The sequence below is a fragment of the Cyanistes caeruleus genome, chromosome 2 (assembly GCF_971803275.1).
Source record: "Cyanistes caeruleus chromosome 2, bCyaCae1.hap1.1, whole genome shotgun sequence".
In the NCBI taxonomy this organism is placed as follows: Eukaryota; Metazoa; Chordata; class Aves; order Passeriformes; family Paridae; genus Cyanistes; species Cyanistes caeruleus.
Window position 1 is genome coordinate 78,175,113 of NC_141702.1, and position 17,931 is coordinate 78,193,043.

Here is a 17,931-nt window from a genome sequence, read left to right on the forward strand (position 1 = left end):
GTGACACATGTCACAGGAGGTAGGAATCCAGGTCATGACCACTTTCATTGCAGAGACAAGCTCTCTTGGCATTTAATTTTTTACAGAGACTTTCTCTACCTTCTTTGCTTCTGCCTTTACTTTTCATTTGTGGTTATTCTACTCCTGAGCATCTGTTCTACTGCTTCCATTTATCTTTGGGGTTTTTTTGTTTGTTTGTTCGTTTTTTGGGGTTTTTTTGTAAGTTTTGGTTGTTTGTGGCGTTGTTTGTTGTTTTTTTAAGAATCAAAGGACACAACACTCTGAGCTGAATTTTTCTTATTAAGGGACATCTTACACAGAGCCACACCATGATAATGCACTGTCATTCAGATCTACACTAGAAACAACAGCATATACTACAAATACATGCTGCTCTCTTAACTAGTCCTGAGATACCTGATAGTCTGACTCCGGTATAGGTACAGGATACAAGGTGTAGTCTTTCTCGATTTGTATCTCTTGTACCCTTTCTCCTACAAAAGCTGCAATTAGAGATGAACTTGCATAAGATGAGCCAAATCAGTAATTTTTCTACTTCAGCTCCTGGCCACGAGCTCCTGCCTTTGTTTCTCACCAAGGGCTTTACCTTGAGCTGATTCAACCCAGCAACCTGGCAGAACAGAGACAACAAAAGCGCGGTTTTCTCATCCAAGGCAGTGAGCTGAGCTATATAATGGACGCAGGATTCAGGGCAAGGATGTAAAAGCACTGCTTTGGATGGCAGCAGGAAACCGTGGCACGCTATCTGATCTCTCCAAATCCACCCTAAAGCACGCGGACGAGTGAGGAACACGGGGGATGGGCGTGCTTTAGGACGTTTGCTGCGGGCTCATATCCAGGGGCGCCGCCGGACTGCGGGAGAGAGCCAGGGAGCGAAGGCGGCAGCGCGGCCCGCTCTGGAGGCCGCGGCCCTCGGGCGCCACCCAGCGGTGCCGCCGGGCGGGGCCGCGTCTGAGGGCGCCCAGGAGAGGCGGAGGGCGGGGTGTCAGCGCCTCAGGGACAGGGGCCGGTGTGGCTGCTGGCCCTCCCCGAGAGCCTGTGCCGTGTGGGGAGATACTCGGGGACACGGTGGGCTCCGCGCCCCTCCTGCCTCGGAAGCGGGAGCGCCATGTATGGCGCAGTACACGGTGTGGCTCCTGTCCCCTGCTGTCCCCTCACGGCCCCTCTGAAAGCGACGCTCCTTCTCACGCTCCGCCGCCAGGCTGTCGTGTAACCCGGCTCCTCCGGCAGCTCGAGTCTGCCCATGGCTAGCACGGACCGCTCTGCGTCTGTGCCAGGTGTGTGCTTTGGCACGGGTATCCCTTCTGTGCCAGGTGTGTGCTTTGGCACGGGTATCCCTTCTGTGCCAGGTGTGTGCTTTGGCACGGGTATCCCTTCTCCCTGCCAGGTGTGTGCTTTGGCACGGGTATCCCTTCTGTGCCAGGCGTGTGCTTTGGCACGGGTATCCCTTCTCCCTGCCTTCCCCCGCCGCGTGTGATCCCGGCAGCACCCCCGGCTGGAGGTGGCTATTGCCCTTTGGGGTGAGGAGACGGTGACAAATGGCGGGGCGGTGTGGCCCTGAGGCAGGTGTTGTCCCCGGGGCGGTGTGTGGCTTCGGGGAAATCCCATGGGCCACGTGTGCCTCAAAGCAGCCCTGCAAAAGCTCTGCTGTTGGGAGGAACCGGGCTGGAGATAGGGAGCCCATGATCCAGGCGTTGCCTGAACTGGCTGGTGCCCTGACCTTCCTAACCTGGTGCTGCTCGATGTGCACAGACCCACCTCGCCCTCCAAACTCCCACTCGCAAGCCCGCAAGCCGAAAACAGTTCCAAATATCATGGCCCAGAGGCGTAATTGCATCATGACGCTGGCATGATATTGTTCTCAGGGTAAATACCAAAGAATTTTTAAATGTTTTTGCTCAACATTAGTTTGCAGACCAACACAAATGAGTCGACAATGCCCGGAGATGAAACAGATTTCCAGTTCTGCACATTTACAAATTCTGCTTGCATTCTCATTTGGGATAAGTTAAAAAATAAGCACATTTTTTAGCATTCTTTCTGTATTTTGGAATCAGGTTCTGATGCAAAATAGTGCAATTGTTACCTTATCTGCATCATTTGATGCCTCACATGCTGTTGGCTCTTCAGAGTAACTCTTGATGAGTATCAGACTTGTCCAGGGTGTAGTGCTAAATTTTATGCATATTTCAAACTTCTTGCTCAGTAGGATTTGTAGTTGTGTGAGGAATACATATCTCTAGACTCATTTAAAAGTGTTTTAAATTTTAAAAATGTTTTTTGAAAAATAGGAATGTGAAAAAGGATTGTTTCACAATTGGAAGATAACCCATATTTAAGGGCAGGGCTGTATTTGATTCTTCTAGGTGTTTTGGTTGCTTAAGTCCTGCTTTCACAATCTAAGACTATTGAGTAAAATATAAAATAGTTTTTATGAAAACAGATGATCTTGAAAAGCTGCTTAGTAACTTGGTAAAGTGGACTATAACAGTATGCAATAGAGGTCTGTCAAATACTCTATGTGCCTGTTGACATACAAATCTGTATTTCCATGTGCTTTTGAAAACTGGAAAACAATAAAACAAACCAAATAAAAACATGTTTCAGTTGTTTGTACAATTTCTTCCTATCTCTGGAATCTTAATCTGTTCTCAGAAAAAAAAACACCTGGTATTTCAGTTTGACTATCAAAGCACGTGCCAGGGAAAATGCTTCTAAAACAACTACTCTGGCCAAAATCTGTCTGCTTCATAGAAATATTATAATGTTGCCCAAGACGCTTTTCTATCTTTTCATTAGATGTGGATTTTTGAAATTGCATCTTGCACAGCCATGCAGTAGCTTTAAATAGTGTCTCTAAGAAGTGGCAATAGAAGAAACAGTTTCACTGCTTTCAGGGACAGCAGTACTGCTTTTACTCCAGAATGTCCTGGGAGGAATTTTTGTTACTTCTTCTAAATTTCAGTACAAAATTCTGGACCACACTGAAGAGAGCCCAAGTTGCAATCTGGACCACACTGAATAAAGGTTCCCCATATAACCTAATGGATTAATCACACTAACACAATTTTTCTAAATTAGAAAGAAACATGCAAACATTTAAAAAGTCATCATCACAATTGACAATGACTCAATATCAACTTTTGAAAGTATTGCAGTTGCTGCTGCCTTTTCTCCCACAAGATAGCAGCACTGTAACTATGAATAAGCAAAGGACTTGTGATTCCATCTCACCAAAATTCAGAAAGGCCACCTGGATTATTTACTCTAGGAATCTGCAGCTCAGAATCACAGGGAAAGTTTCTTAAACACCAGGATGGGGTGCAAACACCAAGTAAAAGAATAAAATCTACATTTACATTTTACTTTAATGGACCTAGCTCCTTACAAAAAAGCACATCAGGTGTCTTGAAACCATCTGCAAAACTAAAATGCTGTGTACAGAAATATATTTGGGTAAGTGTATATGTGTGGGTGCATTGCATACTGTAATAATCTTGTCTTGTTATTGTACATAGCAAAACTCTTTTAAGTGGTTAGGTGTTTGTTAATGCTTCCCCTTAGCTCACCTGGTTTCACCACTTTTCCTCGTGCTTTTAGCTGCACTTATTGATTGTCATTGTTCAAAAGCGATCACATGATGAAGGAGGAATCCCTTTGCCAGCACTCAGCAATTGCCAGTGGGAGGTGAACTCCCTGTAGTCACCATCCTGAATGATTGTGTAACCCACATCAAACTCTCCTGGTGTAAATATGTATGTATACAGTAATAAATTGGGTTGGGTCAGGTGTGCACCTTGAAGGCAAAACTCCCAGCTTGGCAAGCTTTGATTGACCTTGTACCAGGCATGGAACACCTGGTTGCACTTTGGGAATATCCATTGCAGAAACACACCCGAGGCTCTGCAGCCACAAATGGGGACACAGCCCCTGTGTTCAGGCTGGAGTTGGCAAAACTTAACCCAGGGCACAGCATGGATGTCATGGCATCAGCACCAGCTGCCCAGAGACCCACTCCTGTCAGTCTCCCCTGCTTGCTAATGTACATGAAGTCTTGGTGGCCTAGATGGAAACTTGAAATCAGAAAGGAAATTTTTTTAAAGCTCACAAGTGGTAGCAGAGAAGAGGGACAGAAATGATGGAAGAACAGACCACATCACCTGGATGATGATTTTTTTTAATGTGAAATTGCAGACATCCTAGGGCCATTAGGCAATATTTACTGGAGTTCAGGAAGGGGCATGCTGCCATTTGCAGGTAGAAACAGTAAAGCTCTAAAATACTTCAGAATGCTCTTCAGCATATTTATAGAGAAGCTGAAAAAAAGGACAATTTCCATCTAGTAACAAAAAAATACAATGGGTCATGTGGAATAGTGTGTACACACACACATCTTTATAAAGAGTTTGATTCTTTTTGAGTTTTGACTCCCAAGGAGCATGTACATATACATATCAAATATACATTTATACACACACATTCTTTTTCTTTTTATGACTGTTTATATGTTTTTCCTCTTTTTACCCAGGCCCTCCAAGGACAATTTCTCTTTGTGAAGAAATCAGGCAGTCCTGTGGAATTACATCGGATGTAGCCCTGCTTATTTTTTCCTATTGGTTTCAACACAACATAAGCAAACTCTTTTGGGCTGCCAACTCTCATCTCTTGCATCAAGGAAACTGAATCGTGTACCTTGGCCTAAAAAAATTAACAGAGCTTGTATAAATATATTTTGATATTGTCCTTGAGATTCCTGAGGACATAAAGAAGCAGGAACAGTACATACTTTTTTTTCTTTTGCTGTTTGAAACGCCACGCCATCAGTGACCATTTGCATTTAGCTGGAATTGCAGCACTGGATCCTATCAACTCAATTAATAAATAAGCAGATGGTTGTGAGTGCAGCTGAGCTAATGAAGCCAGGTTTCCTATCAGGTTATAACTTGTAGTTCTCTTCATTCACATCTGATAAACTGAACTCTGCTTTAGCTTTTCCTGACCTTGCAAAATGTTTTTCTCCTGTGTGAATTCTCTGTTGTGTGCCAAGGGATAAGCAATCTTCCCCATGGCAGTGACTCTAATTCAGGGGTTTCTTCTTTAAAAGATCAACTAACTCAAGGAAATTTTATAGAGTTTCTCTGTTGAATTTGACTGAGATTGGCCGAAGATTCAAGGGAGGAAGGAGAAGTACAGTTACATTTGCACACACAGAGACAAAGGCAGAGGCAGCCTCATCTCCCCAGGGAACTGTGCTAAGCAGTATATCTTTATTTCAAGAAAACAAAAAAGATCAGTGTGCTATTACCCATCACCTTTTAACTTCAATTGATTAATTTTTCATAAGGGCCACTGGGCAACTGTTCAGGCCAAATGCAGCAGAGAATACTGACAAGTCTGACAGTGAGTGCTTCTCTTAGAGGTAAGATATAATTTTCTCTATTTCTACAGCAAAAAATTCAGAAGAATTCAACCAAACTCGACAGAGCAGTGATTTCTGACTGTTCTGACATCCAGACAGGATTTCTGGCAGGCTGGTTGCAGGTCTGGTCAAAGGTATTTAAGCTTTCACAATGTTTGGTAACATATTAACAATATTTGACTTTACGCCTACAAGACAACTGCTGAAGTAATGAGTATGAACAGCTACTAGCTTATTAAAGATTTCTGTATCTGTTACAAGATTAATCTCTCAGGGGAGGAGGAGGGAGGGGCATTTCAGAAAGAAGAGCATATCACAAAAGAAATTGGATGGAAGAATTACAGCTAAAGAAAACTATGAAAATTGTAAAATTGCCTTCCATAAAGAAATACAATTACTTACTATGTAATGATGCCTCTCTGATCCATTGAACACAAACACTCAATGATATGCTAACTTTTCTAATATGACACAAAAATGCTGTCCAAGTTCAAAATTTCCCAAAAGGCCAGTAAGTTGCCTGTCCTGGTTGTACAAAAATAGTGCTATAAGAAGGCTGGTGCCCTATGCAGGTGTGTCAGTGTTGCAGCACTCGTGTGCTGAGCTCATTCCTGTACATCTCCCTGGGGATGGGGGTGGAGGAAGGCAATGTTCACAAGGTCTTGCCACTCCAAAGCTGCTGGCCTTGTTGAAACTACCTGGAGTGGCCTTTCAATATTTCAAAGAGTCTACAAAAAAGAGGGAAAAGTGGCTTTTTACTTGGGCAAATAATGATAGAACAAGTAGGTTTTGATTAAAAGAGGAGAGATTTAGATTAGATGTTAGGAAGCAGTTCTTCGCTCAGAGGGTAGTGAGGCACTGGAACAGGGTACCCAGAGAAGCTGTGGATGTCCCTTCTTTGGAAGTATTCAAGGCCATGTAGGATGCAGCCTGGACAATCTGTTCTAGTGAAAAGTGTTCCTGCCCGTTACAGAACTGTTGGAATTTGATGATCACGAAGATGCCTTCCAACCCAAACTACTCTATGATTCTACAATTCTATGATCTTGACACATTTCTTTTGTCACAGTTGGCTGAAATTAAGATCCATGTTCAGGAGCTACTGGGTGGAGGAAGTGTCATGGTATGGCTTGTCAGGAGGACAACACATGGACAACCTGGGGGCATAAACTTTGTGTTCTTAGGAAATAAGAAAATACAGAAAAATATTTGGGGATAACCATTTTATAACAAATGGTTGTCTGGACTTGTTTTTTAGGACTTCAGGTACAAAGTTTCTTTTGAACTAGGAAAAATCCATATGTAGAAGAACAGTACTTTTCTAAAAACATTTATTTCAGTTTTTTAGAACATTTGTCATATTTAGGCCAATTGAATTATGTCAGATCTACATAAATTGATATTAAGTTCTCCAGCTTGGAAAGCTGCCGCATTCCAGCAAGTTTCTACATATATGTAGTAACTTTTATGATTTCATGCTGCTCTGCCTGGGTAAAATGGCTACAGGTAAAAAGCAAACAAGGAGTTTGGGACCAGACAGGTGACTTGATTTTCATAGTTGCTATGTATCCAGGCAGCTGCAGATGGCAGTTCTCCATTATTTTTGAAAACAGTTCTCCTTGCCTAAGGCCTGCAGCCTGAGACAGTCACTTTGGAAAATCTTTGAAAACACTCACTTAGCTTTTTGCATCCATAGTATTTTGTTTCAGCTCTGTTCTATGTTTGCCCTCCAATTAATTCTCCTTTAAAAATCCTTTCCTATTTTAATTTGCTTATAGAAAGATTTTAGCAGACTATACTGAAAAAAAAGAAAACAAAATCTGAAGGTTTTCCGACACATTTATGTTACCATTCCTGAACACTTGAAACATATATGAAACATATATGAACATATATGACTTGAAACAGCATATGGAGATTTATGTTTGCTTGTTCCACTTTAAAACACTGTACATCTTAAAACCATTACTTATAGTGAAATTTGTTAAAATAATATGAGTTTAGTGAAGTTTCCATAAAATTGAAGAGATTTCCATCCTTGGTTTAAAAATTTCAAATTACAAACATATGAAAAGATAATACATTTTGTTATTGGTGTATTGTAAATGGGAAACCTGTAAAATACTGAAACAGTATTCATTTTTTCCTTCTAGCAAATTTCTACCTTTGTAGATTGTAATTTGGTCTCATAAGGGTAATTTCATCCTCAGATTCTTAATGAAGAATTAATTTAGAGATGTAGTTGTTTTAAACTAAATTCTTTGAAGATGATTAGACATTAGACTGATTTACAATTGCTAATTTGTACTAAGACTGAAAATTCTTGAGTTCTTGGTACCTGTTTTAGGTACTTTTTTGTTTTGAACAGTACTCTCTTGACTTTTTAAAGGCAATACGTATGTTTTTTAAGAATTGTGTTCTTTTGTTTCTGATTGATATGGTTGAGGACAATTTCATCTGTAGAAGAGCTTTTTCCATTGCACAGACACAGTGGTTTCCACGATGGTTTCCTTAAGCCCTCACACAGAAAAACTTGAGTTTTATGCCTGTAAATGCTGGCAGGATGTTGTGCACCGGCCCTCCACAAGCCTTCAGGAAGACAAATGGTCAGAACCAGTTGTCTGTAATGATCCCTCTTCCATTCTAGGCAAGATATAGGGACCAGCTCCTTTTGTCATAAAGGGCAAAGAAGTGCCTTGTGAGAGTCACCAGTAAAAGTGACTTCAGATGGGGCACAGGAGCAATACCTCCCACACTCTGATAAATCCAAGTTCTGCCCCTCTGCTCTGCTCTGGTGAGACTCCACCTGCAGTGCTGCATCCAACTCTGGGGTCCCCAAGACAGGACATTAATCTGTTGGAATGAGTCCAGATGAGGAACACCAAGCTAATCAGAGGGATGGAGCACCTCTCCTGTGAAAAATGCTGAGAGAACTGGGATTGTGCACCCTGGAAAAGAGAAGGCTTTGTTGTGACCTAATTGTAGACTTTCAGTACCTGAAGGGAACTTAGAGGAAAGATGGGGCAATATCATTTACAAGAGCATGGAGTGACAGGACAAGGGAAAATGGGTTCTAATTGAAAGAGAGCAGGATTAGATTAGACACTAGTAAAAAATTCTTTACTGTGAGGGTGGTGAAGCACTGGGACAGATCGCCCAGGGAAGCTGTGGATGCCCCGACCCTGGAAGTGTTTATGGCCAAGTTGGATGGGGCATTGAACAACCTGTTCTAGTGGAAGGTGTCCCTGGCCCACCGCAGGGGGACTGGAATTAGAGGGCGTTTAGGGCTCCTTTCCACCCCAAACCAGTCTATGATTCTATGGTAAGTTCCTCCAGACTCTGAGCAATCTATAATGGACTTTGGTGAAACCAGGCTTAGGCCCTTAGATGGCTTAAATTGCAACGAAGCTTTTGCGCCGGGACTGCCCGTCTTCCTGGCAACTGGGCGGGGTTTATCCGTGATTTTGCAGCTTCAGGTCTCCACCAGTGCAGTGGAAACACAATTTCTCTGTGGCCTAGAAGTAGCAAAAGGTTAAATCGGTGAAATCGAGCGGCCACCGTACCGAGGACAGACACACGAGCAGGTACACTGGCCCAAGGACGGCGCATTTCCAGCCGTGTCCGTGGCAGGTGCAGCCGGCGTCCCGCAGCGGCGCGGCCCGCCGGGATTCCCAGCGCTGCGGGAATCCCTCCTCCAGCGGGCAGGGCGCGTCACCCGGGCGGCCCGGCCGGCGCTGAGGCCGAGGCCCGGCCCCCTCGATCCGGGTATCGCCGCCCCCTGTGCCGCGGCGGGAGAGCTGCGGGCTCCAGGGCCGGACGCGCCGCTGTTCCCGGCCCGGCCCGGCCCGGCCCGGCCGTACGTACGTAGCGGGGGCGGCGCTGGGCTCGGGGCCGGCGCTGCCGGGGCTGGGGCGGCTGCGGGGCGGCGGGAGGCGAGCGCGGGGCTCCGGCTGCCCCTCGGCGCGGCGGGGCTGGGGGACCGGCGTGACGCCCCTCCGGGCGGCGCTCCGGCCTGACAGCTGGGTTTCCGCCTCTCTGCGGTAGAGAAAAATCCGATTATGTGAGTTTCTCGCATTAAAACAAACTAATCCCGATGCCGGGACGGTTAAGAGTGAAGGCTGCGGTCCTGCCCACGTGCCAGCGCCCTTCACACCCCCAAACCCGCTTTCGTCTTGTTTTTGCTGCCTTGCATTGCAGAACCTGCAAAAAGAGTAACTTTGTGTCTGCAGTTCTTCCTGCTTTACACTTTCGTGATTTCAGAACAGAGCAAGTCGCTTGCGCGGAGCAGGGGAAAACATCTTAAACTCTGTTATTGTTGTTTCACAGTTCTAGGAGCGTGCAGAAATGTCTCCCTTCGAAAATAAAGGACTAATACTGGGAATAATGGCAGGGACTGCTGGATTAAGCCTGGTACTGGTTTGGTACCACAAGATCCGAAAGTCTGGCGCAGCTGTGCGTATACGTGCGTTCCAGGATATAGGTAACAGAATTAATTCTGTGGTCTTGCAAAACGAGGCTCCTAATGAGCAAGGAGCAGTAATGGTTTTACATGGAAGGCAATTGCAGATACTAGAAAAATTAAACGGCCTGCTACTAAGCGTAGATGAACTGAAGAGAGAGGTGGAATTTCTGAAAGAAGCTATTCCAAAACTTGAAGAGCTTGTTCGAAATGAGCTTCAAGGAAAAGGTGATGTTCAGAGAGTTAGTCCATCACACAGAGCAACAAGGCGGAGGAAAGCAGAGACAGCTTCTGGTGCAAGAGAAACTACCAGCTCTGAGGAGGCAGAAAGTGAAGGAGGGTGAGTTAATAATTGTATATTCTACTGTACACATGCAGTGCAAGTTGCATCATTACCTATATGAAACTGTAAACAGGAGCCCTTTAAAAGTTTAATATAGGTTTTATACTTCTGGGAAAAGGATACAAATGTTCAGATTAACGTTTTTTAGATCAGAGAAGATTCTTGGTGACCATCTCTGAATCTGCACCATGGCTGAAGTTGGCTTAGTGCCAAGCATAATACAGATTTATTTTTTTTTTTTAAGAGTGTGGTAACACCGATGCAGTATTGCTACATAGCTATGCAATGAGAGGCAAAGTTCAGAATAATGGTGTAATTTTAAAAGTGCTTCTAGTGCAAAGTGTGTCTTCGACAGAGTTTGTTCAAACTGTATGATTGCTCATGTGCTTTTCCTGATAATTGGTTTTTATCAGCCTCACAGATGAGTTATTACAGTGCTCTGCCTAGAGGCATCGTATACTATGGGAGCTACGTCTGAGCAGAACCTCTGCACAAATGGCAATGTTTATGTATATGTGCTGCTGTATACACTTTCTGGTGGCTCAGGAGAGGCACTATATTTTTGTCTTGACATTAATCTCCTGTAATTACAACTTTGTTTTGGTGTAATCAGATTAGATACTTATATGCAATTTACTAATACTATGTTTATAGCAACTGAGTTTTTTTGAGCCATTTCTCAGCATGTCTTACACGTCTGTGTAGGCAGCATTATGTCTGAAAATTGCCTATCATATGTCACCTTTTCTCTTTAAAATATTTTAACTAACTGTAATATTCTGAAGACAGCTAACATGCTGTATATTAATGGAATTCTATATTTAAGAGTTTCTCCACATTCATTTTCAGTTCCTGTGAGCAGAATTTTTTTTGTGTTATATCCCAGCCCACATGGTTCACAAGTCTTATATTTTGATACCATATTTTAAGACCTGTCAGTTCTATTATGAACCAGTTCTTTATTTTAAGTATTCAGGATTGGCATAAGTATTCGATGACATTCCTCCTTCATCTGGTGTGGAAACATCTTGGTTCTCTTAGATTATTTTATCCATTGGTTGGTTTGCATAGGCCTTCATGTTATGAATAAAATATTCAGAGATGCAAATAAGGCAAAGGGACAAGTTTATGAATTACCAGGTCCACAGATGCAGTGCAGGGGTTATTGCAAACGTAGCACTTGAGAAAATCCTGTTTTCTGATCAGGAGTGATGTGTTGCTCTTTGAGAACAAGCTGAGGAAACTTGTGTGTTCAGGTTCTTCTGTGTGACGAAGAAGCTGATGTGGTGACCCAATACAAGCGATTATAGTGTGCAAGAGCATTGAGTGTGTCCTTAAGAGAGGCCTTCTCTGACAAGTATTTGTGTACAGTCAGAAGCCAGGAAGATAATTCAAGGTTATAGTTAGCATTAGTCATTTGGCTATGTCCTTTCCTAATGCTGTTTTTCAACCCCTTTTGAAAAGAGGTGGGCTTTTTTCCTATTAACACCTTGTACTTGATGTGCTTGTTTTTCATATCTTCTCTAAAGTTGAGAAAATTTGATTTCATTTATTTAAATAGTATTTTTTTTTTCTTCCTCTTACAAATAGGTTGTTAATCTTAACATGTACAGTTGCAATATATATAGCTTTTTCTGGGGTCTTCTATTACTTTAATGGCCAGGAGGGTCAATAGCAACACTTGGGGTTTTTCCACTTACTGTACATCACCACTTCATATGCTGTGGGTGCTACACCATGTGCATTGCTTTATATTCTTCTGTGGTGAATTCCACACACGATGGTGCATTCAGTGTTTGTGCACTACAGAAAAAAAAAATTTGCTCTTTGTTACTGATAAAACATTTTTTCACCTTTCTGTACTACCATCTAAAGTACGTGCAATGCGTTTCATTGCCTCAGCAGTAATTTCATGATCTAGAAGATAGGATTTTGCTTGAGTTAAGCACTTCTGGTTTTAATTGACAAATGGGTAGATGCTGGGAACTGACAGATAAACTAATCCGAAGAGCATTATGGATTTTTGCTGGATGAATACATTGTTTACAGGTTTATAAACTTCTTTCAGAAAAGCTTTTAATACTACCTAGTTTTTTCATTAAATGTTGGAAGGTGACAGTCTCTGATAAGGCCCTCACTGCTTTGATCTGCTCTAGGTATGTTTTCAATGTCACTGTTTGTATTCAACACCTTAGGAAGAGAAGCTTTCTGTTTATCCTTACAAAAATTATGTATTTCTGTAAGTGGGGAAAGAGCATATGTGTTTTAATAAATGAGCTATATTTTTACATAATGACAATCTGAATGAAGGTGTACTGAATGGATGAGACATTAAATGGTAAAGGGTCTGTGGTTTCTAGTCTGTGCTTTTCTGTATACTATTTTTTTTTTTTTTTAATTTGTTTCAGTTCCAGTAATGTTGTAGTAAAAGCTTCAATGTTTAACGTTTGGGAATTTGTAACAAGCACTCATTCATTTACAAATACAATAAATTGTGTCTAGATGATCACCTGGAATGGACCATGTCACCGAATTCTCCTCTTTGTGATTTTCAAGCTGTTTCCTCCCTGATATGGCAGTAATGAACCATGGAAATCAGTGTCATGTTCAGCACCCATCTTCAGCTGGCCCAGCATCCAAGCTCTTCAAATTGCATTTGGCATCAGGCATCAGAAAGATTCACTGCAGTAAATTCTTCTCTGACAGATGTTCTATTTATAATTTTTCATTGAAATAGTTTCGTCAGCAGGGAAAAAAATTTCCCTTGCCTGCTTCTGACTATCACTTAGCATTTTCTAATTTGTTTTTCTGTTCATTTCTTTTAAATGCAGCCTTCAATTGGCCTAAAATCCAATTTGACAAACTTGAAAGCCACTTATCATTACTGATGCATATGTACTTTGCTGGATCATACAGTGAAAATTTGATCCTGATCCATCTGTGACCTATAATCACCTTTCTGTGGAATTAGCCAGAGCAGATGAGAAGGTGTTTGTGTCAGCTTGTGATTTTTTTCTAAGTTGGCAGGGAGACAACGACAAATGATATTTGATCTGTCTAAAAGCTGAAGTGTTGTGAACAAATGATACCTGGCTAGGCCCAATGTCTGCCAATTTACGAACACCCCAGCACAGGTTTTGAACCACCCAAGTGTGTTTATACCACAGGGGTGTTTTGCACCATGTAGCCCAGGGTTTGTTTTTATCTGGTACTAGATGCTGGGATTTACTGAGCTGCTTAGCCACAGTGGGGTGAGTCTCCAGCGCTCACAGTTTCCATTTGTTCTTTGAACTTTGAACAGTCCATTGTGATACAGCTGGGTCCTATCAGTTGATTGTTGCTCCTCACATTCTTATCACTGGTTTTCTTTTATTTAAAATCGGTTGGTAATAAAGATGAAAACAAGCTGGCACTGACTCTCGACATTTTTTTAATGTGCTTCTATTTTCTCAAATATTGATCAATATATCACAAACTATTGTGTTTATCACTTGTAAATACTCACTTTTCTGCTTATCATCTGATAAAACAGATGCAGGAAAATACCAGGGAAAATTGCAGATTTCTGTTGTATGAAATATTTGTAAAACAAACTATAATGACTGTTCCTTGTTTTCTGTTTATTTCTTTTTTTGAGGAGGGTTATCAGTCCTTAAAGTCCCAGAGTTTTTAAACTCTACTAAGAAGAATCTCCAGTTCTGTTTGTGTCAGTACTGATTTTAGTGCTTTAGAATGGATTAATGTGTAAGACTTTTAGCTGCTTTGTTGAAGGCAGATATTGTTCAACAATTAAATTGAAATTTATGACATTCTAATCAACATTTAAGAGGGCCTGTTCCACATTTAAATTCATTGAAGGTTCATAAAGCAGGTAAATAGAGGAGGTAGGAGAGGGAATAGCTAAGAAATGATCCTGCCCTTTCTGCTGTTTTGTAATTGGCTCCTTTTGGGTTTACGTGATCTGTTAGATAGTGATCTATTTCACATTTTTTCTATAAGTCTCCCAAGAAATATATGAATTACCTGATGCCATGTGAATTTGATGTTTGGCCTCAATTTGATGTTCTGTCATAACATTTCATATAGTGCTGCTGGAAATCTGCTGGGCTTGTTTGGACTGACAGCCCAATGGGCTTGGGTGTCAACCCAACCTTGTATTTGTCATCCAGCCATTATGTTTTTGCATATATAAATGCAATTATAGCATTTTCTACTAATCAGTTCTATCTGTTATCTAACACTGGTGATCATAGAAATTTTAGCAGATGTTTATGCAGCAAAGGCAAAGAATACAACATCCACACTGATTTCCAAACACTGATTCCTCATCTTCATATCTACCTGATTAAGTAACATTTGATGCAGTCCCCAAACTCCTGTAACTAAGGATATTGTCTTTATTGCTTAGTTGTTGCTCTTTTATATTATCTAGTGCCCTTATTTTGGGTTGAGAATTGACCAGATCCTCAGTGTATTTTTCTTTTAATTAGGGAGAATGGAGCATCTAAACCATGTGAGGAAAGATAATTTCCAAACATACTTCATGTCATAGAGTTTTGTATTGGTGCTAAAAGATTGTTCCGCTCCCCAGGAACTCTCTTGTACATTTGATTGGCTCTTACAAGTGCAGCCATGATACATTTCTCTGCCCGCTTCAGAAAAAATATGAAAGAACAATATGCTGTGTTTACTAACATCCTTCAGAAAATTAACGTAAGTGTTCACTGGCTGAATATAGTCTCTGCAAGATAGACCACAGGATGTGTCATCAGCTTCAGCATCATCAAGATTATGTAAAACAACTCTGTATAAACATATGAAGTTTCCCAACTCTGTTCTGCTCCATGATATTTTTCAATATATACACATGGTCTGTGTATATATTGTTTTATCCAAATGTAATTTTGACTCCTCTTTCCTTTGTCACTGGGTTAATTTTGCAGCAAAACTGTCATGCCACATCTAGCACTTCTGTAGCTTCATAAGCAGTTGTACTTGTTCATTTACCAGCTGTAAATGTATCTGCTCTGATATACTGATCTGTTCTGAAAGCAACATATTGAAAACAAGATATTTGAAAGCCATGATTAATAACCTTCATTTTGACTTCTAGCATTCTGTCCTGGTTATATTTCTGAAAAAAAAAAAAAAATTTATATAGTCTGACTGTCATGGCCTACTTAATTTATTCAGTTACTTAATGTGTATAGTATATTCCATGCTTTTCATACTCAGAGAAACCACTTAGAAAATCTCTGAACCTGGCAGCAGCTGATAGGTTTACATTATTACTTCTACCCAGAGCATTATTTTCAAAAGTAGAAATGCAGAAAAATGAGGCTTATCTGTCCATTTTTAGTCCATAAGCAAAAGGCTGCTTCTTAAAAACAGTGCCATCAGCTGCTTCTCTTTGAAATCAGAGTACCTTAATGTATTCTCAGCACTTTGGACAGTAATGCCACCTGCTTATCTCTGTGTGATATTTATGCTTTTGCAAATATTTCTTTGCCCTTGACCACCTTGTGCTAAGTACTTGTGCACTAATCATCATGAATTGATATAAGCTCAGTTTCAGATACTCCAAACTTCAGAATGCTCAGAAGAAATAAGGAATTTATAACAATGATGTTATTTTTATTGGCTTGTATTTAGATTTTAAAAGTGTTAAAGAAAATATTGCATAAAGGGTTGCAATAGCATTTATATTTTGGTAAGTAAGCTCATTCCTCTTTCAAAAAACAGGGAAATTGAGGTAAAGAGTTGAAGAGGCCTATTCAGGGTTACAGAGCATGTCTTAAAACACATTCATGATTTCAAGTGTTCTGCATTTGAAACACAAGGCTACATGTGTTTCTAATATATATCTGCATTTTTTTAATGGAGTATTAGGCAGCAGGACAGTATAATTACTTACCTGTTATGTTTGGAATATGACTGTGCTGTGCCTTTGAAGATAAGGGTTTTGTAATAATAACAATAAGCTTGATATCATTAATAAAAATCCTTTAAAGTTGGACAACTGGGATAAATTGTGCTCTGAATTTTTTGCTTTTTAATTTAGCAATGTCCTTTTTTAAAAAAAGAAAGTAATGGTTATTATTTTCTGTGATTTTAGTTACCTTACCGCTCATACTGATTCTGAAGCAGACTCCGAGGAAGAAAAGAGATGTATGAAATCACTTGATGCCATGGTGAAATCAGAAGAAGATGAAGACTTATTTAACTTTTTACAGCAGGTGGACAATTTGCACAAGGGTTCAGAGGATGATAAAAAGGAGGGCTTCAGACTGCTGCTTGAGAAAGATGACAAGGTATTGTGGGTAAACTAATATTATGTTGCTGTTAACTTCTACTTTACACTGCTTTTGAGAACTAAATACAAGCTTTAAAATGCACATAGAAATGGATGATGAAATTTCAAGCATAATTTTAAAATACAGTCAAAAAGCAGTATTTCAAAGTGGTGTCAATATTCATGTGTGGGCATAAGAGTTCTACTATTTTCTATCCCATTCTAATTCAATAACTTTAAGAATTTGTTTGACATAAGAATTCTTGCATAAAACAAAGAAAAATCATGGGCTTTTTTCAATGTAAATTATACTTACTTCCCCTGGTTTTGGAATAGTCTGTGTGAGAGAATCCTGTAGAATTAAGTAGTAACCAGACCTACTGTTGTCAAACTATGAGCATCTAGGCTGCTCATACCTTTCTAATATCCTTCATGTGAATTTTTCCTTTGACTTTACTGGGCCCATATGTAACTCCAGATAAAATTTAAAGGTGATTTGATGTGCAGTACTCAGTTCAGTGTACCATTTTATTCTGGTTTGGCAAGCATTAGTTCTGATTGTGTTTTCATCTGAATATTGGAATACCAAGGAAGATAAATGAGATCTTGTGTGTGAGTGTGGTGCTTATGGCTTCCCTAAAGAAAATACACATCACTTTGTTCAGGGATTCGTTGTGCTTTACTGGATTACCTTGTAAATGTGTATATTAAAAGAAGTTTAAACTGATTCATAAAATAAAACCTCTTTAGACAGTCTAGGGTGTTTACAAAAGCTGTATTCTCTTGTTCACTGAAAATTAGTCAATTGGTTCTCACATGAACTACAAGTATTATGTAGAAGGATGGAAAATTAACAAAATATTATGCCATCTTCTTATTACTTGCTTTAAGCATGTTATTAATTTTAAGCATTGTGGGAGTAAACTGTTTAAATCACATTCTGATGAGTTTAATTATGTAGCTGTCCTCTACTTTCAGTATGAAAACTGTGTGGACTTTCTTTGGAGGCTTGCACGTGCTTATGGAGATCTGTTTGAGATGACTGCTGATGCTGAGGAGAAAAGGAAATATGTAACTGATGGTAAGAGGAAAAATGTTTATGAAGAATGTCATTTGAATGTAGTGAAACATGCTCTGAACTTTGGTTAAGTTTTCCAATATAAGGAATTTGCAATCCAATAAATGGGAGCATTTGTACTGTAATGATAATGTTTTGTGCAGTAAACCACCACAGTTTACAACTTCAGTTAATTCTTTCTTCAATGAGAGATCCAAAATCAGTGGCAGAGAAGTATTATGGGTCATAATTTGGAGGCTATTGTCTCTGCAGATTGCCTTAAAATCCTGTATTTTGTTGAGAAACAGATGTGAAAACTCCCAGATGCTGTCACCACGGT

General features: G+C 40.5%; 1 protein-coding gene across 5 annotated transcripts in view; it reads left to right on the forward strand.

Annotated features, from left to right (window-relative positions):
• Positions 1-909: 909 nt before the first annotated feature.
• The window catches only part of RMDN2 (regulator of microtubule dynamics 2), a 54,596-nt gene continuing 37,574 nt past the window's right edge, over positions 910-17,931 (forward strand). The window contains exons 1-5 of one of the 5 annotated variants that reach the window (XM_086878089.1): positions 910-1,298; positions 4,550-5,440; positions 9,767-10,239; positions 16,358-16,553; positions 17,513-17,615. In XM_086878089.1, coding sequence (XP_086734215.1) covers positions 9,785-10,239; positions 16,358-16,553; positions 17,513-17,615 — 754 coding nt within the window. In that variant the 5' untranslated portion in view covers positions 910-1,298; positions 4,550-5,440; positions 9,767-9,784. Of the gene's footprint in view, positions 1,299-4,549; positions 5,441-8,883; positions 9,025-9,176; positions 9,301-9,367; positions 9,501-9,766; positions 10,240-16,357; positions 16,554-17,512; positions 17,616-17,931 lie in introns of those variants that run through there. The other 4 variants (XM_023923776.2, XM_086878088.1, XM_086878091.1 and 1 more) reach the window with 4 other exon arrangements.